The 26474-nt window shown below is 51.9% G+C and overlaps 3 protein-coding genes across 4 annotated transcripts; 1 reads left to right on the forward strand and 2 right to left on the reverse strand.

Moving 5' to 3' along the window:
- The first annotated feature begins 12 nt into the window (after positions 1-12).
- DNAJC16 (DnaJ heat shock protein family (Hsp40) member C16) lies at positions 13-11648 on the forward strand. Of its 2 annotated transcripts, none has more exons than XM_071449228.1 (14): positions 13-253; positions 1480-1546; positions 2406-2736; positions 2970-3154; positions 4300-4404; positions 4997-5155; positions 5508-5638; positions 5867-6050; positions 6225-6407; positions 6629-6705; positions 6955-7035; positions 7123-7221; positions 7645-7815; positions 8221-11648. In XM_071449228.1, exons 1-14 carry the CDS (start codon positions 93-95, stop codon positions 8615-8617), a joined length of 2331 nt encoding a protein of 776 aa, XP_071305329.1. In that variant the 5' UTR covers positions 13-92; the 3' UTR covers positions 8618-11648. The 2 variants fall into 2 exon arrangements, with proteins under 2 accessions (XP_071305329.1, XP_071305331.1); XM_071449230.1 differs by having other exon boundaries at positions 7648-7815.
- On the reverse strand, positions 11529-16218 carry AGMAT (agmatinase (putative)). Its single transcript, XM_071449232.1, is given in 8 exon segments — positions 11529-12252; positions 12359-12443; positions 12703-12882; positions 13217-13412; positions 13548-13596; positions 14332-14534; positions 14653-15044; positions 15046-16218. Coding segments are annotated over 8 exon segments (1518 nt in total). The 5' UTR covers positions 15385-16218; the 3' UTR covers positions 11529-12178.
- Positions 16219-16345: 127 nt separating this feature from the next.
- Positions 16346-25890, reverse strand: PINK1 (PTEN induced kinase 1). The gene is made up of 8 exons (XM_071449231.1): positions 25541-25890; positions 23344-23643; positions 22300-22403; positions 20508-20690; positions 19973-20136; positions 18891-19018; positions 17917-18153; positions 16346-17543 (listed from the first exon to the last, which is right to left on the reverse strand). Exons 1-8 carry the CDS (start codon positions 25859-25861, stop codon positions 17283-17285), a joined length of 1698 nt encoding a protein of 565 aa, XP_071305332.1. The 5' UTR covers positions 25862-25890; the 3' UTR covers positions 16346-17282.
- Between the last annotated feature and the right edge of the window lie 584 nt (positions 25891-26474).

The following is a 26474-nucleotide window of genomic DNA, read 5'->3' on the forward strand; positions in this document are numbered from 1 at the left end:
TCCATGGGGACGGCGGGCGGGCGCGCCGGAAGCGGCGGCGCTCGGTGCGGGAGGGCGGCACGTCCGCTCCTCCGCCCGCGGCCCGCCGGACCATGGAGCCGGGACGGGCCGGCTGCCTCCTGCTCCTCCTGCTGCTGCCGGCGCTGGCAGCGGCCGCGCCGGGCGAGTTCGACCCGTACCGCGTGCTGGGGGTCGGCCGGAGCTCCAGCCAGGCCGACATCAAGAAGGCCTACAAGCGGCTCGCCCGGGAATGGTACGTGCTGCCCTTGCACCCCCTCCGCCCGGCCCCGGGAGCGGATCCCGGCCCCGGCTCGGTGCCAGCGGCAGGCCCCGCGGCCCGCGGTGCCGTGAGCCGCCTCGCCTGGCTGTGCGCCCCGGCGTCCTCGCAGGCCGGCGGTCAGCCTGGCACACGTAGATGCTCCATGCCGGCGATACTGCTGTAAAACCCTCTGGAGTCCGGCTGCGGGGGGAGAAGTTCGCTCAGAGTCTGCTTACGAGGGGGAAAAGTTCTCCCAGAATCAGGCTACATGGGGGAAAGTTCTCCCAGAATCAGGCTACATGGGGGAAAGTTCTACCAGAGTCTGGCTAGGGTGGGAAAATTCTCACGGAGTTTGGCTACGGGTGGGGGAAAGTTCTCCTGGAATCGGGCTGCAGAGGGGAAAGTTCTCCTGGAGTGTGGCTGTGGGGGAAAAATTGTTGCAGAGTCTGGCTACAGGAAAAAAAGATCTTCCAGAGTCTGGTTAGAAAGGAAAAAAGTTTTCCCAGAATCAGGCTAGAGGGAGAAAAGTTCTCCCAGAGTCTGGCTGTGGGGGGAAAAGTTCTCCTGGAGTCTGGCTGCAAGGGGAAGAAGTTCTCCCAGAGTCAAGTGATGGGGGAGAAAGTTCTCTTGGAGTCTGGCTGTGGGGAGAAAAATTTCTCCTTGGGAACTTCTAATACACGAGCATTGAAGTCTCAGCTTGATGCCTGGATGTCCAAGGGCCATTCAGTCGCTCTGCTGTGGAAGGGAAATGTGTTGGATGCACAAATGTCACACCCCTCATGCAGGTGCTGTGTGGTGAGGGTCAGGCTTACAGCATAGAAATAAAATTAATAAAGTAGGCTTACCTGCAGCTTTTAGAGCCCATGTTGTTCTGTGTGAGGCATCCCCAAGGCCATGGCAGGAGGTGATTCAAGTAAGAACCTGGTAGTTATGTAGGGCAGCAGCCAAGGGAGGCATTGCTAGGAAGGAGACACGCTCCATGTCCTGGGCTCAGGCTGCTGGGGATGGAGCAGACAGAGGGACTGGTCCACAGGCACACAGCCCACATCCCAGCTGCATTTTGGGATGGGGCTTGGGCAGGGACAGCATGTGTTGGGTTTAAATCTGACCTCAGCCTCGGGGATGTCAGTGCACGCCCTCACTGCCCATGTCCCCCTCACCTCCAAACAGAGGCCAGCAGCTCCCCCACTGACCCCTTTTCCTCTGGTTCTGCCCCACAGGCACCCTGACAAAAACAAGGACCCGGGAGCAGAGGACAAATTCATCCAGATTAGCAAGGCCTATGAGGTAACACATGCTTCCTGTGAACTCCTGGTATCATTAAGTGACCTTAGTTTTCCATACGTGTCTATGTGTTTTTCCAGTGTATGTATATGTGGGAAAGGTGCTTGACTCTGTGGAGGTGGACATTACCCACCCAAATATTTGCTCAGCTTTGTTAACAGAGCTACTGGGGTCACCAACATGGTTTCTGCTGTAAATACTTTGCTACAGGTCTGCCTTGCTCTGCCTAAAAAGCCTCAAAGAAGGAAGGAGTGGGTATTCCCCAAGCCCTGCCCAGCTGACCGGCGTCTTGACTGTGTCACACATACATAAAAGCATTTTGGGGTCATGTAAGCAACGTTCATCATCACAGGGATTTAGTCACCTCAAATTATTCTTAGCAGTAGTTATTTGCACCTTCTGGAAATTGGTCACTCCAGTTTGTGGGAGCCAAGCCCATGGAAATCAAAATAAATCCTTATTTCCCTGCTAAAAAATGCAGTTTCTCTGCAGGGCTTCTGGCTGCTCACTGAAACTTTTGGCACTTTCTGAACCCTCCAGATTTAAAGAGACATCAGCAAAAGCCAGAAAAGAGTGTTTGTGCTCAAAACACAGGATGTAACCTGAGGAGCTGTTGGTTACAGAAGTGGGTACAGCAGTCTGGATTTAGGGGCTCCTTTTCTTTGGGCTTTGAGGGTTTTTTACCCTTATTTACCACAGTGAGCCGAGAAGGATGTGATGCTTCCTTTTTCCAAAATATTTATCTGTCTGATTTGCAGCAAAGACTGCACATTCCTTATGTTATTTACTGAGGGATTTACTGAGTCAGGGCAGTTCCCCCTCATGGTTTCAGGCAATCATTTTTCCATCATTTTCTTTCCAGATTCTCTCCAACGAGGAAAAGAGGGCAAACTTTGATCGCTACGGAGATGCTGGGGAAAGCCAGGGCTTCTCTCAGCAGCAGCATCGCCAGTTCCACCGCTTCCACGATGGCTTCTATTTTGATGAGTCCTTCTTCCATTTCCCTTTCAATTCCGAGAGGCGCGACACCTCCGACGAGAAGTATTTGCTCCACTTTTCCCACTACATCAATGAAATTGTGCCAGATAGCTTCAAGAAACCTTACCTCATTAAAATCACCTCAGACTGGTGCTTCAGCTGCATCCACATCGAGCCCGTGTGGAAGGAGGTTGCTCAGGAATTGGAGGCTCTGGGTAAGGATGAGGTTGTTGGGGGTTGGGTGTGTGTCCCTCGCCTCGTAAGGCTGCAGTGGTTTGCCTTCAGGTTTGTGTGACCCAGTTTAGACCCTGTGGATTCCCTCAGGGTTTTATCCTAATGCTCTCCCAAACATTCCTAACTCCAAAGCAGGCTGCTGGTCATCAGTTTTGCACTGGGCATTTGGGCTGTGGGGGATCTTAGATGTGAACCCAGTGCTCTCCTTTTCCAGGAGCAGGAATCGGCGTCGTTCACGCGGGGTACGAACGGCGCCTCGCCCACCATCTGGGTGCCCACAGCACTCCGACCCTGCTGGGGCTCATTAATGGGAAAATAACCTTCTTCCACAACGCTGTCATTCGGGAAAACCTGCGGCAGTTCGTGGAGAACCTTCTGCCAGGGAATCTTGTTGAAAAGGTAGGTTCTAGCGGGGGTGTCAGATGCTGCTGCTCCTCTCTGCCTGGAGATCCCTCTCTCCTTGGCTGTTTTGGTGGTTAATCTGTTTAATTCAGGCTCCAAGCTGATCTGTGGCACAAAGCTCCAAACCCTGGAGCTGTCAGAAGTGTTCCCACCCCACACCTCTGTAACACTAGTCCTTGAAAAGAGGATCCTGCTACTACATGGTCACACCAGTGATTCTAGTGGCAGCTGACCCCAGCTGTGACACCCCACAGCTGCCAGGGCTCTACCCAAGCTATCCCTAGGACAGGAACCTACTGGATTTCACTTCTCTCCTGCTGTCTTGGCATTTCATCCCGCAAATTAGGGACCACTTGCTACCTCATAGGTCACGTCTGCTAAAACTCACTGACACAGAGTCCCGTTTGTTTTGTCCAGTTTTCCTTCAGACCTTTGAAATGAACTGACAGCACGAGCCCTTTCAAAGTCATAAGTAAAATCTCCTAACTGATAATATATTCCCGTGTTTCAGCCTTCTGGTCATTTTTGACAGAGTCCTAAGATGCCCACCACCCCTGTGATGTGGCTGGGTCAGCCCCCACAGCACTCTCACTTGCCTGGCCTCTGCTCATGGCCTTGTTCACCCCACCCCATTTTCCCTTGGGATCTTTACCAGGGGTCACCTGCCCCAATAGACTCTTGACTTGTCTTCTGGGAGTTATTGAACTTCTCGCCCCAAGAATAGAGATCATTTCCCCTTCTACAGTAACTGCAGCCATTTGTGTACTTTCTGAGAGGTAGCACACCTGAAACAGAGCAAGTTTACTGGAGCTCTCAGGTGTCTTTTAAACCTTGGCTTCCCATTTTTATGTATATATAAATAATATGATCCCAACAAACAGGAGAATAACAGTGATGTTGGCATTGACTTGGAATGGCATCAACAGAGGCTGCAATAACTAAGATGGCTGAGGGAGGCCAAGAGTGATGGTTTTAATTCACTCATTAATCAGGAATATATGTTGGAAAGACCAACCCACCGTCTGCTTCCTGCAACATCTGGACAGCATTTTCAGGCTCAGCCCTTGTTCAGACACCTTGTTGCAGTGTTGCTGCTGTCTGACAGCTCCGAGGTTAAACTGACGTTCTGCTTCTGTCTAAAGATTACAGATAAAAACTACATCCGCTTTCTGTCCCACTGGAGGAAAGACAACAAGCCCCACGTGCTGCTCTTCGATCACATGCCAGTTGTGCCGTTGTTATACAAGGTAATGTCATTTCTCTCACTGCACTGTTGACTTGCTTATAAATCCAGATGTTCCAAATTACAGAACGCCACTGCCATGAGCAGAGGTGGACTGATGCCTCCAGACACCACTGACTGGTTCAAGGAGAGCAAGCTGATTTGTGCAGGTTGTAAATGATGTTGCCAGGTGACCAGCTTTGTAAGGAGTCTGTTTGTTTCTTCATCCTGACACAGTTACCCTTCACGGGTGTGAAGGTGCAGGTGTCTTTCAGAGGTAGCAGCAACACAGGTGCACAACCTTTGTTGGGAATGAGAGGTGTTTGTGGCATATCTAATTTGGGTTGCTGAAAATCCCATTTCCTAAGAAGCCCCTGCCACCCTACAACATGTCAGGCTGTAAATAAAGCTGTGGATCCGTGGAGACTCCTGGCACAATGACTAAGAGGATGCAAAATTTGGTTCAGTGAGGGAGAGGAAGGGCTTGTACTTCTCACAGCACATCTGATGGGATTCAAACAGTGGGATGTGTTCTTGGAGCAAAGTCACCACGGGCACTTGGGGGAGCAAATGCTTACTCTGTAACATAACTGTGCTGGGGATTTCCTCCTGGCCAGCTGACGGCCTTTGCCTACCGAGATTACCTGTCCTTTGGCTACGTGTACGTCGGACTGCGAGGCACCGAGGAGTTGTCCAGCCAGTACAACATCAACGTCTACACTCCCACCATGATGATCTTCAAGGAGCACATCGACCGGCCCGCTGACGTTGTGCAGGTATCACTCAGAGCCCTCTCCAACAGTTTTGGGAAAATGGGCACGGAGCTTTTCTGACCGAGCTGGTGATGAGGGCATGGTCAGTGGTGCAGTTTGGAGGAAGAGTGTTTGTTCTCAGCTTAAACTCAGGCTTTGGAGGAGGAGAGAGAGTGTTAGGACAAGGGAAGTTTGGGGCACTCCAAGCCTGTTGGGGAGCGGGGACACCTGTAACTTTGCAGTCTTGGGGCCTCAAAACATCTTGGGTGATTGCAGGCACGACCACAAGGGCTGGCAGCCTTCTCCAGGAACATCCAACAGCTTTCCCCTCCCCTTCCTGCTCATTTCCGACTTCTGCTTTCTTGGTCCTTGCCAGGCACGAGAAATGAAGAAGCAGCTCATTGATGACTTCCTTTCCCAGAATAAGTTCCTCATGGTGGCCAGGCTCACCAGCCAGAGGCTGTTCCAGGAGCTGTGTCCTGTGAAGAAATCTCACCGTCAGCGGAAGTAAGAGGGGTTCCCATTTTGTTTCCCAAGGCTCTGGGGCTGCTCCTAGAGTCACTTTTGGTTTGATTCTGCAGGAAAAGAGCAATGACTGCATTGGATCATGCTCAATATCCATGCTGTCAGAGAGGTTTGGGGCTCATCAGGATTGTTCTGCCAAGAGGAGAGGGGTTGGTCATTCCTTCTCATCTCCAGACTGGCTCTTAATCTGCATCTCATTGTGTCACCCAGGCACTGCGTGGTCTTGCTTACCGAGGAAGGAGAGAAGTTTGCTGAGGCTTATGAGTCATTTTTGACTTTTGCTGTGGCCAACACAAAAGACACGCTGAGGTTTGTGCACATCTACAGTGATCGGCAGCCGGAATTTGCAGATGCCCTGCTGATGGATGAGGAGAAGTATCGTGGAAGATCAGCTGTGAGGGTTTCCTTTTATTTTTTTAATCCCTTCTTCTCTTAGCCTGTCATTTAATTGATGCTGTACCTTGATGTGACACCTGATTCTGGGAAGTGGTTTGAAATGAATCATCTGTCTAGAAGAAAACAAAAGCCCCTTCCTCTCTGACATGTGCCATGCTCTTGGCTCATTCAGGTGGTCATTCTGGAGAGACGCAATAATGCAGGGAAGATAGCCTATAAAGCCTTGGAGGAGGCCTGGCAAGGCAGCAAAGAGGACAACTTCATCCTCCTGGATCTCCTGGACCAGCTGAGAACAGACCCTGGTCTTCTGTCATCAGAGACCGTTGTGGCAGACCTGAATGATGAGCTTGCTCCTGTAAGTGCACAGCCTTTCCAGATGCCTGACATTCGAGTTACCTTTGTGGACAGTCCCATTATGGTTGTTCAGAGGCATTATTTATATTTCAAAATAACAAAGCAAAACTCTTAGAAGATTTCTTGCTTACAGAAGGAATCTCATGGCATGCTGTGAACCTGTTGGGGCTCTTTATAGTAGTTTTGTCATTTCATTTTTTGCTTTTCATTCTTTTCAAACAGATGTTCCTTATCCGATGGTTCTACTCCACAGTGGACTACATCTCAGACTGGTGGGACAGTTTGTTTCACAGTAACTGGTATGGATTGGGAATCCATTGTTGATATTCACAGCTTCCTTGTCATCTTATTTTAAAACAGATCCAATTTTAGCATCCTTTTGGGTGGGAGCAGGACAGCACTCAAAAATATGATGACCTTTAAGACCCAAGAAACAAGCTGAGTTTCTGGGGAAGGCACACAGTGTTATCTGACTTAGGCAGGAACTGAAACTGAGGCAGAAAATGTGAACTCACAGACCTGACTGCTGTTTGCACATCTTCCCTCAGGCGAGAAATGATGCCACTCCTGTCCTTGCTCTTCTCAGCGCTCTTCATTCTCTTTGGCACCGTTATTGTTCAGGCTTTCAGGTGAGTGTGCACCAAAATGCCCTCAGGGGTAGCTCTTCAGTCCAACCCCAAGGCCTTAAACACACACAAAATGACTTTCCTCTGCAGTGATTCGAGTGACACAAGGGACGCTCCACCCTCGGGGAAAGAAGAAACGGCCGCAAAGACGGAGAAGAACGACGCGAGCTTCAGCAAAGAGAGTAACAGGTTCCCCCTCTTAACTTCTCCAGAATGTTTTCTGCAGAAGCATTGCTCAGGGAGCACCTGTGCAGGGAGGGTTAGTGAAGAGCAGAGAAGTGCTGAAGTTGCACATAGTGCAGTTGTGCAGGGCAGTGCAGGCACAGCAAGGAAGGAGGACCAGTGCACAGCCAGGACCCAGCCAGCAAGGACAAGGGGACACTAATCTGCTTATTAAACAATTCCCACCAAGTTTGTCCTCAGGGGAGAGGTAAAGGTCTGACCCACTCATTGAGAGAGGTGCAAACCAAGCTATTGCACCGGTTACATTGGCTTTTGCTACAGGGCACAGGGATGGCTCAGCATAACAGGCTGGCAAATGCACTCCCAATTTCTCCATCCTCAGTTGCTCCCAGTCCTTTGCCCCCCTTTCACTCGGTGTTTTTGTTGCAGCAGGATTCCCAAAAAGAGCTTTGTTGAGGTGACTGAGCTAACAGACATCAACTACACCAGTAACTTGGTGCGCCTGAGGCCGGGGCACATGAACGTCGTCTTGATCCTGTCCAACTCCACCAAAACCCCACTGCTCCAGAAGTTCGCCCTGGAAGTCTACATGTTCACAGGGTAGGCTGGGCCCTCTCCCAGGCTTCTGTTGCTGTATTAACCACTTGTGTGATGCTGCTCTGGTGACACATCAGGAGTGTGGGTGGTTCCATTGCCATGAGTGAATGCTTCTGGTGATCAAAGCAGCCTCTGCCCTCATCAGTGGCAATGAGCCACCAAAAACCAAGAGGCTGTTCCCAGCCAGACTCGGTGGTGGTGGCCAGAGGGGTTGGGTGCTGGTGCCACTTTGACAGTACCCATGTTTTAAAAAATAGAAAGCACGACAGTGCTGCATACACTGAGCTGAAAAAGGAGCTGCAGCAACACAGCACTGCCCTGTCCTTGTTGACAATTCCTTACCTGTCCAGTAGGAATCCAGCCAGACCCAGGACACTAATCCCAGTATCTTCTCTGCTCTTCCCCCAGGAGCAGCTCTCTTCACTTCTCCTTCCTCAGCCTGGACAAGCACCGAGAGTGGCTGGAGTATCTGCTGGAGTTTGCGCAGGATGCGGCCCCCATCCCAAACCAGTACGACAAGCATTTCCTCGAGCGTGACTACACAGGCTATGTCCTGGCTCTGAATGGCCACAAGAAATACTTCTGCCTCTTTAAGCCTCACAGATCAGGGGACGAGGGGGGAACCCTGGGATCGTGCGAGGATTATGATGCTTTACAACATGCAGAAGCCAGAGGGAAATCCTCCTGCAGCCCAGGATCTAGATCCATTAAAAACAAATTACACAAATTGTCCTTTTGGATGGAACGCCTTCTAGAAGGTTCCTTACAGAGGTTCTATATCCCCTCGTGGCCTGCACTAGACTGAGGAATTTTACAGAGATTCTAAGGGGACAAACTTTTTATGAAGATGACAAGGGACAGCTCTTTCCAGGAATACTCAAACAAGCTTGATGAATGGACTTTAGGTTTTAGATGAACTTTCCTGGGGCCGGCAATTAGAACACACCTCCCGTGTCTGGAGCCCGGGAGCGCAGCCAAGCGCACCCGTGTGCCCTCCACCGCCCCGCCGTGCGTTTGGACGCTGTACAACCCAAGAGCCAAGAAGTCCATTGTGCCCCTCTCGTCCTGCCACGTCTGCTTCCCGAGTCGCCCCCATCCCACCTCTTGTTTTACCTCAGTTGAAGAAATCCGTGACTTCCCTGGGTCCGGACCAGCTGTGGCCGGTGATGCAGGCCGGGTCATGGTACTCCCTCCCCGTCCCCGTGTGCTTAGCCCATGGTGCATGGTGTAACTCTGGCAAGACCCTGCAGACCCTCCAGGCCCTGCCCTTCCGAAAGGCCTCCTCCCACCAGGCAGTGGTACTCTCTCGGCTTTCCCCATGGTAAGTGATGCAGAATCCAGTTAGGAGCATCTCCCTTGTAGCAAACTTTAGCTGGGACCCCCCCATGGTGCAGGCTCGTGGGCGATCTGCATGTTTCATGCTCCTCGTGTCATGGTTCCACCTGCAGCTTCACTGGCTGAACCGTAACAGGGAGGAAAAGGGCACGGCCGTAAAATACTGTCAAAGTGTTGAGTCATTTAAATGTCACGTTGATTTTTCAGATGCCTTTTCTGCTTCTGTCGATTTTAGACGATGTATCCTAGAGCCATAACTTTACCTGCGTCCTCAGATTGTAGGCGTGAGCTGCTATGAGCCAGTAGATGTGTAAGAAACTACGTAGCTGCCAGGGAGTCACCTGGACTCCTTGCAAACACCTTTCCAGCTGTAGTACAAACCAACCTTCCTTTGTATCAAGGAACCTCATCCTTCAACGATTGTACTCTTGAAATGTTGCCCCAGAAGTGCTGTATCATCAGACTGTTGCGTGCGTGTGAAGCTCCTTTGGTTTAGTTGGAGGTTGAGATGTTGGGTTTCAGCCTCTCACCCATTTCCTTCTTACCCCAAACCTCCATTTCTGCACACTCAGGCTGCTCTCGTGGCTTTGTGTTTGTTTGCTTGGGTATTTCTTTCATCTTTTGGAAGCATTGGGGGTGTGTGAGGTTAGAGCAGCTGCACAGCCCTGGGTTTGCATGTTGCTTTGCTATAGCGTCCCAACAGCTGCTTCCAGCACCACAGGGAAAGGGTGCCCCTTTCTGGGTAAGGTAGAAGGATGATAAGCAGCAGCCTGGTGGCTGCTTAACACTCCTCGAGTGGCCAAGCGAGGCAGCAGGGCTTCTCTTTGTGGCAAGGACTGAAATCCTGTGAGGTTTGTTCTTCCTTTTCACTGCACCGGGGCTGACACTGGCGCCCAGGCCTTCTCCTTCTGTGGATCTGGAACCCTGTGGCACCGTCAGGCTCCAGCATTGCCAAGCACGGGGATGGAGGCCAGTGGCCTTTGCCACAGGGCTTAGAGCACGGAGCACTCAGTGAACACATGGTGTTAATTCCAAACTCAGCCCTTGCCACTTTAGTTACCATCTTAGCAGAGCAGCCATTCAGTAGGAATAACTGCCAACCCCTGAGCTAGCTGCTAATCCCGCAGAGAAGTTGGGAATGCTCCAGTCATTGCACTCCCTACGTGCCCTAATTGCTCCCAAAGCCTTGCCTCATTGCATTTCCCCATCCTGGGAGCAGACTGGCATGCTCCAACCCCCACAGGTACCTCAGATCCCCTGTACAACGTGCTTCAAATAAAGGCTGCGATGCTACAAATGATCCCTATGTGAGGTTAGTTCCAGCCCAATGCACTCTGGGCCACGGAATGAGGCACTAAAGTAGAGGGAAGGAAGGCAGGTGATGTCTTCTCCCTGCCCAGGAGCTCCTGTGAAGGCACACAGGCAGTGCTGACAGAGAGCAGAGGGGGAGTGAAACACCAGCCTGATGCTTCTAGACTTCATTTCCACCTGGCTGGAGCAATCACTGCAGCACTCCTGCACTTTTCCAACAGCTTGCCATGCAGGATGTGGTTGGAATAGTTTTTAGCCCAGCAGAAGGCTCCACATAACATCTTAAACATTTGCAGTAGCAGAAGAATGCTCTCTGGCTCTCTGCTGTTTCTTCAGCTGATCAGAAACAAGGAGAAAACCCTCAACTCATGAAAAAAAGTGCCTAGTTATGCTACAGTGAGGGAATTCAGCCCAACCCTGAGGAAGGGGGGAGAAGGCTTTATGGCCTTCACATCCATTGTGTGTTGCATGCTGCCAGAATCATTGGGTTTATTTTCTTTTTAGCACAGGTAACCTCCCCTTTCAGCCAGGGAGTGCTTGCATCAGTCCACCAGTGCTGACTGGGGCTGGACAGGAGCACAGCTCCTGGATTTGTATGGAAATTTTGCCTAAGTTGAAGCAAAAGCCAAGCTGCTCTGCCCCCTGGTTTAATTGGCTGCAGTGCCAGCATGGCACTCCAGGTGTTTGCTGTCTTGAGACCATGGTCAGAGCTGCTTATCCCGGGATCTGCCCTCTCCCAGTAGCCATGAACCATCACCCCATCATTTTCTGAACACTTGTGATTCTGTTCCGCACGCGGTGATTTGTTATCCAAAGATTGAGGAGATTGGGTCCTAGTGCACTTTCCTAGTGAGATTTGAGCAATGGCACAGTGCTCAGAGCTGAGGCAAAGGGATACAGGCCTCAGAGTGGAGATTGTTCCCAAACTCCTCCCTGTCCCTGTCTCTGCCCTTCACCCACAGCAACCAGGAGCCAGGACACGAGCGCAGCCTGACAAGTAGGACTGAGAACTAGGTACCTATTTTGCACTTTTGATACTGGGAGGGGGGGAATTAACTTATTTGGCAAACTTGTCTTTTTTATTTTTGGGGGGTTTTGTTTTGTTTTTGTATTTGTGATCAGGCACTGATGTCATTTTGTTTTAAGACAATAACAGTTTCGCAACCAAAATAAACTATTTTAATGTGTGATGAGGTGGCTCTGCGTCTCCATGTCCGAACTAACCTCACCTCCACGTCCTCTCAGAAATTTCAGGAGTGTTAAACTGCTCCTGCCATAGGAAACGCCTGGTTATTTCACCAGCAGGCAATCTAGTCAAATATCTCCCTACTGTCAGCAGGAGGCTCAGGCCCCCTTCATATCCTCCCTTCTTCTACATTCATTGTCCTGCTGCAGCATCCTAATGGGACAAACCTTTCACCAGTGACAGTTTTTTTCCCAGGAGCCCTGTGAGCTGGGTGAATCATTCCAGAGGCAAAATGGCATTAGCCTCATCTATGCCTTTCCCAGGCCAGCTCCAAAGCTCCAGACCCCAGTTAAATGGGGTGTCTAGCCTGTTCCCTACAGCTTCCCAGCTAAAAAATACATTTTCTAGTGGTCAATGGCATTTATTTCATGCTGCAAAGCCCATGCTGGCTGCAGCTGTCTGAAGGGAAGGGGACATGGAAAGCCTGGCTGAGAACACAGAGAAGCGTTGCCCCAGGGCAGGTGGGAACTGCCCTCACAGTGTCTTCACTCCTGGGAGGACACAGAGCATCTCGAACAGTAGGTTTGCCCCCAGGAGGGCTGTATTGCCTAAAAATACAAGACAAAAAAAGGAAATCTGTTTATATCCAACGGCTTTCACCCACAGGCACATGTGCCAGGCATTTGTCTTGCCCTCAGGCATCTTCACACTCACCAGAGACATCATACATTGGTGCAACTTCCACAAGGTCACACCCCACTATGTTCAGGCCTTTGCAGCCACGAATAATCTCCAAAGCCTAGGGAAAAAAATGGATTTGGGATCAAGAAACACATCTGACCTAGCAGACTGGTCCAGGCTCTGCTTTCCCCATATTCCAGTAAGGAAACCCAACCTCTACAGACCAAATCACATCAGTCCCACATTTTCCTTCCTCACCACCATGAGGAAACACTTCCTGGCCTCTTTAACTCCCACTTTGCTGTGCTGGTGAAACGACCTCCTTTAAGGGAGCAAAAGAGCCCTTTCCCCCTGGGCAGGGCAGCGTGTCCCCTCACCTGTGCAGGTGTGAGCCCGGCTATCTCGGGGGTGCCGGTGCCCGGGGCGTAGGCGGGGTCCAGCCCATCGATATCGAAGCTGATGTAGATCGGCCTCTCCCCCATCTGCGCCCTCACCTCCCTCATCAGCGGCTCCAGGGACTTCATCCAGCACTCCTCAGCTGGGACCACACGGAAACCCTGTGGGAGCACAGACACACGGGCACCTGCTTAGGGAAAGGGGGGAGACGAGGAGCATCCCCTGCCCTGCTGGGGAATATCTACCGGGAACAATCCTCATTCCAGGGCCAAGCTGCAGAAGTGCATCTGTAAGCACCTTCCACCCCACACACACACTAACTCCCCACTCAGCTGACATTCAGTGAGCCGGGAGTGCTTGTCCTGGAGACAAGCCGCTGGCATGGAACAGGAGGCAAAAAAAATGCATTTATTTCCCGTCGGAAGCCGAGTAAATGTTACTGACGTGGTATTTATGGCAGGGGGAGCACACAGCTCTGTGTGCGGATCAGTTTACCTGTTCCCGGCCGTACTTGTGGGGATCGGGCTCATAGGAGGAGCCTCGGATGCCGATCTGTACCACGCGGCCGCAGTCCAGCAGCCCTTCCTCCACACAGCGCCGGAACGGGCTCCCGTGGTAGATCCTCTGCCCCAGGGCCGTGTCCCCGGTGTCCGTGTGAGCATCCACGTGCACCAGCCCCACGGGACCGTGCCTGCTCGAGACAGGGTGGCCACGCTAGTCCTGTCCCGTGCATGGTGACCCTGCCAACAGCAGGGACAGCAAACCTGGAGCCTTGCTGAGGCTCTTTCCCAGGTCCTTTCTCTCCATCTCCAGATTACAAACTTACTTTGCCGCCAGGGCCTGCAGGATTGGGTATGTTATGGTGTGATCTCCACCTGCAAGACACAGGGAAGAGGGGGAATACACTACAGGAGCTGCTCAGTGCTCATTACTTTTGCTCCCAAGTAATTTTTTCCCTCTTTGCATTTATCCTGCACTTATTTATGCAGAGCTTCATTGCCAAAGGAAAACTAACACTCCCATCTGCAGATTGCTTCCTCTCCTGGGTCCTCTCTTCTCCTGGTCTTCCTTTTAGGGAGGACCAGATATGCAGACTGCCAGCAGGGACAGCCTGTGGAGCAGGATCCTTGATTAGGCTTATATAGGTATTTGATCAGCTTCTAGGATGCTGTAACTGGTGACTTGCCCCTCGTTACTCCACACATTCATTGCCTTCAGCATCACTAATGCCAAGCACTAACAGCTGCGAACTTGAACACGCACCCAAATCAGGCCTTGTGTAAAGCCTGGTGCTCACTCAGCTGGAGGGACACAAGGGACAAAACCTGCTCTTGCTTTGGGTCCTGCTCAACAGCATACCAAAAACACGTCACTGGTTTTATTTGCAGACGGACTCATCCTCCTCATTTTTGACCCAAAGGAAGAGGCATCACAGAACATTCTGTTCAGCCGAGAGCCTGTGAATTTACCCATGATACAGCACAACAGCCCGGGCAGGGAACAGACTCATCACTTGCCTTCTGCTAAGCCTGGACTGAATGACAGGAGAAGCAGAGGGAGTTTGACAGAGCCAGGATGCAGTGGCAGGACAGGGAGACTGGGGCTCCTACCCAAGGTGAGGGGCACACAGCCGGAGGCCACGATCTCCTGGTAGGAGTCCCGGATGAGGCGGCAGCTCTCAGGCAGGTTGTAGAGGTTCACGTTCACGTCCCCGATGTCGGCCACCCGCAGGGAGTCGAAGGGCGCGGCCCCGGTGCTGCCGTTGAACCTCCTCAACATGGCCGACTCGGCGCGGATCTGACGCGGGCCGAACCTGGGCCGTGACACGGCTGGGAAATGCCACCAGGCATTGGCCCCAGCACCCCTCTCACCACAGGAGAGCTGTGCCCGATGGCCAGAGGGAAGCATGAGCTTCCCTGACTGGCCCTTACCTGGCTCCCGGCCGGTTGGACGTGCCTGTGTCCAGCGGGACACCGACAAACGCCACGTCCAGTCCCTCCGCAGACGCCTGCACGGGAAGCCTCATCATGGAGCAGACCCCCACAGGCCGGGCCACAAGCAGGGCACTGGGGGGCACGTTGAACTGCGAGCTCCAGCAGCTGGGGACTCTGCTCCCTGGGACCAGGGGCTGGAGGAGTCCTGCAGACACACTGGCTGGGGAGCTGGAGGCGGCCAGAAGCACCAGAGGCCGCAGGCTGTGATGTGATGCGGTCACCATAGTGGTCACAGCTGGCTTGGGAGCGCAGAGCCCAGCTCCCCGGGGCAGCAGCTGGCTGCAGGCAGCCCAGAGCAGAGGCCTCATCCTGACCCACACACTCCCACCCTCTCTCTCACTGGGAATGCAGCTAGGTGTGCTGTGGAGCCCGTTCCCAGCTTGGGCAGAGTGCCAGCTGCCTCTGCCAAGCCTCTCTCCAGGGATCAAAGTGCACCGGACACTTCACTGCCCAGGGAAGGGCAGAAATCCAGCCCAGCCTCCACATTCACCCTCCCAGCCAACCCCTTTCCCAATGGCATAGTCCTGGCAAACACTGGGAACAAACATAGCAGTGAGGGGCAAGAGCCTGTGCAGGGATTAGTGGCACAGGGTGGGAGGGACATGCTGGGAGATGTCCCAGTTTGCTCCCCTTGGGCATTTGCAGACAGCACAGTAGCATTTGTTGCATTAACAGCCTGTACTTTTAACCTGCAATCCACAAAAGCACCTAGAATGCTGAAAAATCATAAAAATGTCTCGTTAGCGGAAGGCAGAAGGGAAAGAAAACAAAAGGCAAGCCTGACCTCAGCAGAACCACGGGGGGGACAAAATGCAAGCAACAGGGGAAGCATTAACAGGGATTTAAGGACTTGAGGGACAAGCTGCAGGACAAGCATTTTAGGCCATTTTTGAGGACAGAATTGAAACAGTTTCCAGGGAAAGCAAGTTTCCAAGGAGTGGAGTTAATCAGTGCAGATAAAACCCTGGTTGGGCAAATACAAACACACTTGATACTGGATGGCTCCAGCCTGTAATTCTGCTCCCTACTTGTATAGAGACAGGACCTGGGAGAGAGAGGGAAAGGCACAGGAATGATGTTCATGGCAGAAAGAGGGCTTAGAGACCTCCACCACACAGCAACAGCATTTACTCCTCAAAAGGCTCCACAGGGTCCAGGGCATGGGACTCACTGCCAGACCCAGGCACACACAAAGCAAAGGCAGCAGAAACATAGTGCAAGAGCTCAGTAATGTAAGAAACAGCAGCAGACACTTTGGTTGGGTCAGGTCAGTGTTACAAAGGCCTTTTTTTGCAGCTTTGTCCCCCAAGAGCTCATTTGCCCCAGTTCCCCAGGCTCTGTGCTCTTTGCTGCACTGGAACAATGTGCAGAACCAGAGTGCAGGTTACCCTGTGATGATTAGGGGTATCAGCCACTGTCTGATACTGCAGGAGCAGACAGTGATTTACCATGCAGCAGAGTATGAAACACATCCCCAGGGCAAGGTCTGTTCCTCTTTGGGAAATTCCCCTTGGAGTAGAACACCGTGTTCCACAGTTAGCACTGGAAAGAGCTGAATTTGCGTTTAAGACACCCCCGAACCAATGCTGCACAGTCCAAATTGGATTGAGAGAACCCACACAGCCACAGCCACATTAAATCTTTAATTTATTGTGCAACAAGCATAAATAACTTTCTCCCCAAGTTCCTCTAAACACAATTATAGCCATGAAATTGAATACTGTTTCATAAACATGGCTGTTGTTATTTAAAGATCCACGTCTCTGTCCTCCACACCAAAGGATATTATTTCATTGAAGGAAACACAGGTAGGTTTAAAGAGCAGAGCATCACACTGAACTCTTTAAACAGGGGCTGCTGCCCAGCCTCACTCTGTTTGGAGCATTATCCCTAACTGGAGAGTCTGACTCAGCCTTGGACCCTGGGGCAGCCACCACCACAGAGCTACAACAGTTAAGAACAAGGATAAGCGGGATTTGAGGATGATGTGCTTCCACTATCCTGCGTACAACTTGAGGTTTTTAGTGCTGCTGACGCTCACGTTACCAGGCAGCACCTCATCAGGAAGATTTCAGGCTGTCATTTCACAGCTCAGAAGAAAATGAGTTTCAAACCACCATGGTTACCCCAAGAAGAGAGACTGCAGTCCCCTTTGTCAGCTTGGATTTCTGTGTGTTGAATTGTTTCTCTGTAAAATGCAGCCAGACAGTGCCTTCTCCCAGTCACTCCTCTGAAAGGAATCTGCTTCATTTAACACACAACTTACAAGTCAATTAATTCCCAAATGGGAGCAAAACCAACCACAAACCTCTGGACACCTGCAAGGTCCACACTCCCATCCCCCCAGAGGGTAAGGAAGCAAGGGCATCTCCTCTAGCAGGGACAGAAAAGCAGCGTGGTTAACACTTGCTAGAGAGAAACTCAAGCTCCTAAACACAGGCCTGCAGCTTGTTCTCTAAAGCACTACAGGACTGCAGACAGACAGAAAGGACAGGTTCCTAAGTGCCTTTTGAAAGTGCCATTTATGTGGGATGCTCATGTTCCAGGTGGTTCCAGGTGAAGCCACTTCACCCAGAGTGGCTTCTCCATGCCAGCAACAGGAATATTGCTGCCCAGAGGTCTTCAAACTCGAGGTTTGCCAAGAAGCACATCTTCATTTTGGTTTCTACCTGGCTCTTCTCTGCCAGCCTGTTGGTGAGCAGGGTGGCTGCAGACTGGCAGAGCAGCCAGGCAATCATCTGGTCAGGTTTCAGGGTCCTGGATGCCACAACACTGTCACCCCAGAGGCTCAGGTGCAGCACGTTCGCAGCCACCCTCGCAGACAACCTCTGCAAGAGGAAAGGGAGGGGAGATCAGCTGATCCTGCTACACTCAGCCACATCACCAGCATGGAGCCTTGGCACCTCCAAAACTCCCTGGAGCCCCCCAAAAGGCAACACCCTGTGAATCAGAAAGCTCTTTCAGACTACTACTGTATATATAATGTTGTGTGGAACCCTCCAGTGTGAGGTCTGGTCCTGACACAAACATCTGAAACAATTCAGCACCACTCAGCAAAGACTTTTTTGGCTTTGATCCTTATGTTGTCCTTTGATCCTGCAGTGAGATCTGGTCTAACCCCTGCACCCACAGCCCTCCAAGGCAAAATGATCTGCCAGGGATACTCCCAAAGAGGATATCTTGAAGGCAACAGCTTCTTACCTTGTTGGGATCTCTCTGAAGCAGCATCTTTATCACCTGCCTCACCTCGAGGGGCACGTGGTTGGGCAGGCTTGGCAGCTGGTCCTCCTGGTAACTTCTGCTTTCCAGAGTGGAGTCCCCGTGGCCATAGAAAGGATTGGCCAGTCCCAGGATCTCATAGGCAATCGCTCCAACAGCCCAAGCATCAGCTTTGCTGTAGTTGATCACCGTGCCTGGACCAGGTGACGCTGTGATCACCTGCCACAGAGAGGGGGCTACTCAAACAAACAGCTTGAGTGCTGAAATTCGATTTTTAATGCTCAAACCTGCATTTTCCCTGTAATAAACTTAGACACTGAACCCAAAGGTGGGTTGCATCTGAATCTGTGCTGTAAATATTCCCTATTGGCATGCTCTAAGCCTCTGGCACTGCTCTGCCCACTGGGATGCTGGGAGGAGTCTGAACATTGCACTGAGGCTTTAGCTGTTGTCCCTGACCAGCACTCCCAGAGTTCCAAGGGCTACCTCCTGCTGGAATTATGGAGACAGGACACCTGCAGACGAACAATCAACACCACAGCAAGGTGCTCCAGGTCCAGCAGACAGTTAAGGGTGTCTTGGCTTTTATTATTTCTTATCATCAAAGAAATAAAAAGGAACTGTAAATAATTTCACAACAGTCTTGAACTTTAGCCAAAAGCTACTGTTGCAACTGCTGCATAAAATTCTTAATAGTTACATGGAAAGGGGCCTGAATAAAGATTAAAGAGTAAATTTGGGGGAGGGGAGGAAAAGCTGATTCTGCCTCTTAACACCAACTGATTACATTTCACCTGTTAGAGCTCAAGGTGTCTATTTGACATAGTTCAGCACAGATGTTTACCAAGCCTAACTCAAGATAGGACACAAACCTTCTATGCCACTAAAACTTTTAGCCCCAACAATGGGACAAGAAGAAAACCAGCACCACAAAGCACTGCTACAGAGGGATTTACCTCAGGTGCCATAAGGCAGCCGTTGCCACCCCGATCCACGTAGGAGCTGGTGAAGGGCAGCCTCAGGCCGATGCTTTCGTCTGCCAAACAGCAGCCAAAGTCAGTGATGACCAGCCAGGGGCATCCAGCTGTGAACAACACAGAGTTAGGGTTCAGTTTGGGAGGACCTGGCAGCACCAAACACCACATCACATCAACATCCAGCTTGGTGTTGGAATGCAAACTGACTGAGGGGGCATTCGATCCCCTCATCAAGACTGTGGGCAAAGACATTCAGTAGAGTGACCTGGTCTAGTGGGAGGTGTCCCTGTCCAAGGCAGGGGGTTGGAATGAGAAGAGCTTTAAGGTCCCTTCCAGGCCAGGTCATTCCATCATTTTATGATTCTAAATCCTGAGCCCTGGAGAACAGAGAATCCTCTGTCGCCTCTGGAGCTGGTCTCCAGGAAGGCAGGGTGGATTCCAGTGGTCTCTCTGTGTCTCTCTCCCTGATACTCTTCAACCAAATTCTTCCACTCCTAATCACACAGACCTGCCTGCCTCCTATTGCTCCTGCCAATTTGAATCTCAATCAACCAAAAAAGAGCTCAGATAATTAAAACTGCTGTTAGAGGCTGACAGGAGAACACGTAGAAGAAAATGCTAGATCACTTTCTTCCCAACCCATGTTTCATCATCCCAAGGTGCAGCACCATTAACCTGGGCATGGGGTGGGATTTTAAGAGGCTCTCTGTACTCTCTGGCTTGGGAAAGATGACAGAACCAAGAGCCTGAAGCAAAGGCTCCTGCAGCATCCCAAATGTGGTGTTCCCGGATGCTCCAGTCAATGTTGGCTGTGCTCATGCAATCCATCATCTCAGCAATACACTATGTCCATGTTAATGATCCAAAACCTCAGGCACAGGCAGGATCGATGACTTGTTGCACTCATAACAAATACTAAGCTAAAAACTAAACCTGAAATTATTCAAAAGGTTTGATGCTTCTTCCCCCAAACACACAGCCAGGTGAGACTTCCCCGAATACCAAGGTGACCGAATCACTTCTGTGAATTAACTGGCATTTATCCTCAGGGATCTACCTACCACAATCAAATTCAACCAGGATATTGTCAGACTTGAGGTCTCTGTGTGCTATTCCATGTCGAACAAGGTGGTCCACGCCTTCCAAGAGCTGCAGAATCATCACTGTGGAGAGGCGAACATCCGGAGTGTTCTCCTGCAGATACTGGCGCAGCGTGAAGGGGTAGCTAGGCAGAACAAGGAAAAAAATGGGAATTAGCATCCTGGAGGCTTATCACTGGCAGTTCTACCTCAGTGTTGGCTCATCTCATTACTGATTCTACTCCATCTCTAGCAGTGTGCTCAGACTAGGGGTGAAGTTCAGGCTTAGAAGGGCAGACAAATGGGGACAAACTCCACATTTCTCATTTTAATTTGGGGTAATTATTAAAAAGAACGGTTTGTCTTCATTGTGGAAGCACAGTCAGAACCTCAAGAACTTGGAACAGGTCCTGGGAGGCGTTTCCAAGAGCATACTCTGCTCTTTGGCAGCAGCCCAGACCCAAGCTTTGCAGGGACAGAGAGCCCAAGTCACGTTAACCAGCTTCTCTCCACTTACTTCTTCATCACCAGGAAGAGCGTGCGGCTGTGACCAATCCCTCTGGGGTTCAGGCTCAATGGAAGGACATCAGGATAGTCAGCAAAGGCTCCAGGCAGCAAAGGGACAGAGGACGTGAACGCTCGGATCACCTGGATTATATTTGGATGAGGCTGCAGCTTCTTCCTCCCAAGGACTGGTTTTCTGTGCAGAGTAAAGACACCACAGATTGCACCAATGCCTCAGTCGGTTCTGATGGATCCCAGGCACATTGCTGTTATTGCTGGAACTACTTTTCATTATTATGGCCTGTCCTCCACACCAAAGGGCTTCCTAGCAGGGAGCAAACACGTTTTTTCTGCACTGGAAGCATCATCAGAGAGAGATTAAAGCTGCACAGGGTGGATTACAGGACTGCACATTAAGCAAACAGTCAGACACTCACATCCTGGAATCCATTCACTGAGCAAGAGCACGGGCAGCAGTTTCATGGCCTATTTCCTAACCAGCATCTCAGCCCAGCACTTCCCAGGTGAATGCAGAGCACCCACAGCCTGGACGGACCCACTGCAGCCACGGGCATCTCCCAGCACCTCTCCAGAGCTCAGAATCCACCCCAATGCCTCCCAGAGCAAACTGAGCCAACCAAGGTGTCCAAGGGGCTCTTCTGTAACTGGATCTCCCTATTCACAATGGCCAAATAGGAAATAAGGTGCTTTACCTGCACTACAAACAGAGCATGATAAAAACCTTCACACATAACATGCAGCCTTCCTTTTTCTCAAGCACCACTAACCCTTCTATGCTGCTAACAAAGGCAGAGCCAGGCACAGGCTGCTTCTCCATTTAAAAAGAGCCACAGCAGCTCTAGAGAGTAACACTCAAACACAATTACTTTGTTAGACATAATAAAGGTCAACTCCACACTGGGAGTATCAATTTAGAACCTCTATTTTATGGCAGAGGCACGAAGCTCTCCCTACCCTGAAATGCAGGTTACCTATTTGTCTGCAACACAGATCTCTCATCCCCTGAATGTCAAATATCCCTTTGGCTGCTCTACTGCATTCCCAGCCAGCCACGGGCACAGCATTCATTATTCATTTGTATTGGCAGCCAGGATGGATTTGAAATTTAAATCAGACAATCTGGGCTGTGGACTCCATTGTTTCAAATGGAAAAAAAAAAGATGCATTTCTGAACAAAAAGGTAGCTAACTTGAGGTAATTTAGAAGTTTCCATGAGATTTTCCACCTTCATGCCATTTGCTCACTTCCCACTCAGGTCAAAGAGTACAAACTAAGTCATTTCCATTTCCCTTCTCATCACTTTTCCTGCACTAAAACAGTTTCAACCTCCCTGTCCAGCACCCATCCTATCCCAAACCAGTTCTCAAACCTCACGGTCAAATTGTATTACAGTGAAATAATTTAATGTTTAATACACTCAAACTGTTACCGATTGCAGCAGTGCAATTAAAAAGCATCACAATACAAATTTAAATGGTGTTCAACCAGTGGCTCCTCCAGCCTTTACCTCAGCAAATGCCAACACATTTCAACACAGGGAAGCTAAGGCACAGCCACTAGACCCTGGTGGGACCCCAAATGCTCCCAAATTCTTGGTGCACCCTTTCAACCCCCTCTGGACCAAATACTTTAGCAATGCAATTCCCTGCATGCAAACAAACTTAACAATCCCCAGGCTTACCTGCTTTCAGCAGCTATTCTAGAAAGCCCTGTCCACCTTCTAACAGTACAAATTGCTGCAAAATTAATCAAGGGATAAAACCAGCACCTTGCCACCTCCATACCTGCGGCCAGAGACAGCTCCGTATTCCCCGGACAAGGCCAGGCCTGTGGCTGGGACGAGCTCTCGGCCCATGGCATCCAGGATGGCTTCACTCGAGGAACCAGCCTGCAACAACAACCACACCCCATGTGGGTTCCAGCTCCGAAATCGCCCGGCCCCAGCGCGAGCTGAGCGCAGATAATCCTGATGCTGGCACCATGTCTGGAGCTGGGTCAACTGAGACCAGATTCCAGGACTTCCCTCCCTTGAAGATCAAAGAAGGCAATTAACTACTTAAAGAGTTCACTAAGGAAGGCCACAAGGCCTTTATTTGCAGAAGGAAATCTATTTGTCACTTCAAATGCACCCTTGACCATCAGCAATCCAGACTACACCTCAGCACTCACTTTCAACTTCCAAACCCAAGTGGAAGAGCCCACAGCTAAATGCCAGGATACATCTGGAGACCAAGGGATTCCAGATGTTGGCATTTTGGAAGATTATCTTGAAATATTCACTTGTCACATCAATGGGGAAAGCCACGTGGATTTTTTTAAACATAGAAGAGCCACATTGAGGAACTGGATCTCCAGTCACCCAGGCTGGGAAACACTGGAGCAGATCTTGGACAGCCACTCACAGCAAGGGGACACAGCAGGCAGGTTACTGTGCACCCTGAGACCATTGACTCTTCAGGAAGAAAACCCACCTCTGTCCTGACACTGACAGGACACCAATTCCGAAATCACTGGCAGCAGTGGCTTTCCCCTTCTTAGACCTTTCCAATAGAGCCAGCCTCAGAAAACCTTTTCTTCCCAAAACATCACCTCCATACCCAAGAGCCCCAGCAGCAGCTCTCAGTGCCGATTCCAGAGGATGACAAACGCCAATTACCTCGCTCTGGGACTCTGCACTAACACGCGACATCTCCAGTGTCACCTACCAACAGCTCTGTTGAGACACACTCATCCTGCACTCCATAATTAGCGCTTTCAACACTTCAATATTAAACATTCCAGCCAGAATTCCCCAGCAACAGACACAGGGGATTCAGCGAACTCCTTACCGAGATGTTCCACATCATTTTGATAGCTAAGGGAAAAGCCCCTTGCGGCTGGTGCTTCACCACAGGCTCCTCTTCAGCGGCCTGGGAAGCTGAGGCATGGTGCTGCTGCAGGGCTGGGAGAGGGCTGCTCTCAGCAGGAGCCCGAGGAGCGGGGCAGAAGGGAATGGCTGCCTCGTACACGGCGGCACTGCAGCCCTTCCCGATGGGCTGGCCGATGAGATACTCCTCCAGCTTGAAGCCCTGCCAGCGGAAGGAGCTCAGGGGATCTTTCTGCGGCTTGTTCTTCCCAACAAACACGGTCTGAAAGGAACACGAACAGAAAAACCCGCTCAGTTAGCCCAGACTTCCCAGTGAAGGAGAACTGGGTGTGTCAGTGGTATTACACACCCTGGTGGGATGGTCCAACCTGAAAGTCTCAATCAGACTCTAAGCACTGGGCTCAAATCACTGTAACCACATGAAAGATCATCTGCAGGCCATATATTTCATGCGATACAATTTACCCCTAAACCAGTCTTTTCTAAAGGTGCCCTTTTTAAGGGAAGAAGAGGAACCAGGAGGGGGAGTCATTTGCCAATCTAGAATATAAATGTATTTTCCCACAGAAGCTGTGGCTGCTCCATCCCTGGAAGCGTCCAAGGCCAGGCTGGACAGGGATTGGAGCAAGTTGGGATAGTGGAAGGTGTCCCTGCCCTGCCAGGGGTGGGAAGAGATGGGCCTAAAGTCCCTTCCAGCCCAAACCATTCCATGATTCTGTGGTTGTGTAAAGAAAAGTTTAACTGAACACTTCTGAAATCAGATGCATTATTACACTTTTCTCCCTCTCCATAAACAAACCAGACAAACAGCATTTTAAAGAAAATTGAATTGAAACCAGCAACAGGAAAAACAGTGGCCTTTTTGAGGCAGTCAGCTGTGAGGGCTGGTTAGTGTGAGGAAGAGTGAATCTATGATGGGAGGGAGCTGGGGGAGAAAATCAAGAGATGTGGAAAAACAACACACAGGAGGCTGTTCTGGAGTTTCATCACAGTTCATGATCCTACAGGTCTGGTGCTGCCCCAGCTGTCTCCATACCAATACAAATAAGTGGCCTTCTCCGTGAGCTGCAGCCCCAAAGCAGCGGTGACACCCTAGGGATGTGTCATTGCACACAGACCAGGGACAGCAAATGGAACAACCCAGCAAGGACAGAGGAGAGAAAACATCCTCTTCAGGAGAAACTTCAGGAATGTGTCTGCTGGTCGGTGGAGCAGGTGACAGCTGGCTCTGAGCACCAGAGGTCTATTTTTACCCAGGAAATAAGTTCAGTACCATCCATGCCCCGTGCCCTGCCAGCACAGCCTGGCCCAGCACCACAGGATCCCCATGGGGATCAACATCAGTGTCCTGGGACATGAAACCCCCACCACCAGGGCCCTGACCCCCTCCCTCTGTGGAGGGACAGGGAGTGAGGGTCCCTTGCTTTTTAAAGTACCTGCTTTAGGGTGGTGAGGAGCTGCTGAGTGAGAGGCTCCCCCAGGACCCTGTTTTTGGGGAGAAGGAGGTGCCTGTGGGGCTGCTCCCAGCACTCCTCCTTTGGGGAGGTGCCTGACAGCTGCTCATTGAAGCACCCCCCACCTTCCTTGGGGAGAGATGGGGAGGTGTCTGGGGGGCTCCCCAGTGTGCCCTTCACAGGGGCTCTTGGGGGGCTCCCCACAGCAGTGACCCCCCCCTTCCCTTCATGAGGGGTGTCTGAGGGGCACCATAAAACAAGGCTCTCCCCTTCAGCAAGGGAGTCTGGAGAGCTCCCCACAGCAGTGACCACCCCCCTCCCCTTCAGAGGGGACATCTGAGGGGTTCCTCAGAACCCCTCTCCCCTTTTATGGATGATGTCTGACGGCTTCTCCAGAGCAATGAGCACTACCCTTAGTGGGGGGTGTCTGAGGGACTCCCCAAAACAAGGACCCCTCTACCCTTCGGGGGGGGCGTGTCTATGTAGCTCCCCTCAGCACTGACACTCTGCCGTTCATGGGGGGGTTCAAAGGGCCCCACACATCAAGGACCACCCTCTCTCTCATGAAGGATGTCTGGAGGACTGTGACCCCCCGTGCCCTTCTTGGGAGGTGACTGAACGCCGCCTCCGCGGCAAGGCCCCCCCTTCCCCTCACGGAGGGCGCCCCCAGGCGCTACCCAGCGGGACCCCCGAGCCGCTTCCCACCTGGATGTGGCGACACGCCGCCTCAGCCCGGCGCTGCTCCTCCAGGCGCGGCTCCACCAGGCCCAGCGCCATGGCCAGCGCCAGGCAGACGCCGCCGCGGCCCCGCCGCGCAACGGCCGCCAGCCCGCCCGCCGGGCCGCGCAGGAAGAGGCGGCGGGCGGCCGGCAGCCAGGCCAGCCAGGGCCGCCATGGGGCAGGCGGCGCGGCAGGCGCGGGGCCGGGCGCGGGGCGGGGGTCGGGGCGGGGGGCACGGGGCGCGCAGGGCGGGCGGCACCGCGGGAGGAGCCGCAGGGCCCGGGCCAGCAGCAGCCGCACCGCCATGACGAACGCGTCACCGCGGGGGGCGGGGCCCGAGCGGGCCAATGGCGACAGACCGCGCCCGGAAACACGCCCACCGGATCGCTAAACCACGCCCATTGGGCACGAAACCACGCCCCCGGCACGGGAAAGGGACGGGGAGGGAACTGGCGGGGAATGGGACAGGGAATGGGGCAGGGAGTGGGACAGGGAATAGGGCATGGAGTGGGACAGGGAATGGGGCAGGGAGTGGGACAGGGAATGGGGCACGGAATGGGGCACGGAATGGGACAGGGGATGGGAATGGGAATGGGACACGCAGTGGGACAGGGAATGGGCATGGAGTGGGACAGGGAATGGGGCACGGAATGGGGCAGGGAGTGGGACAAGGAATGGGACACAGAATGGGCATGGAGTGGGACAGGGAGTGGGACAGGGAATGGGCAAGGAGTGGGGCACAGAATGGGGCACGGAATGGGACAGGGGATGGGAATGGGAATGGGACACGCAGTGGGACAGGGAATGGGCATGGAGTGGGACAGGGAATGGGGCACGGAATGGGGCAGGGAGTGGGACAAGGAATGGGACACAGAATGGGCATGGAGTGGGACAGGGAGTGGGACAGGGAATGGGCAAG

This window comes from Agelaius tricolor, unplaced genomic scaffold (assembly GCF_023055355.1).
Source record: "Agelaius tricolor isolate 1412-34295 unplaced genomic scaffold, bAgeTri1.0.p SCAF_28, whole genome shotgun sequence".
In the NCBI taxonomy this organism is placed as follows: Eukaryota; Metazoa; Chordata; class Aves; order Passeriformes; family Icteridae; genus Agelaius; species Agelaius tricolor.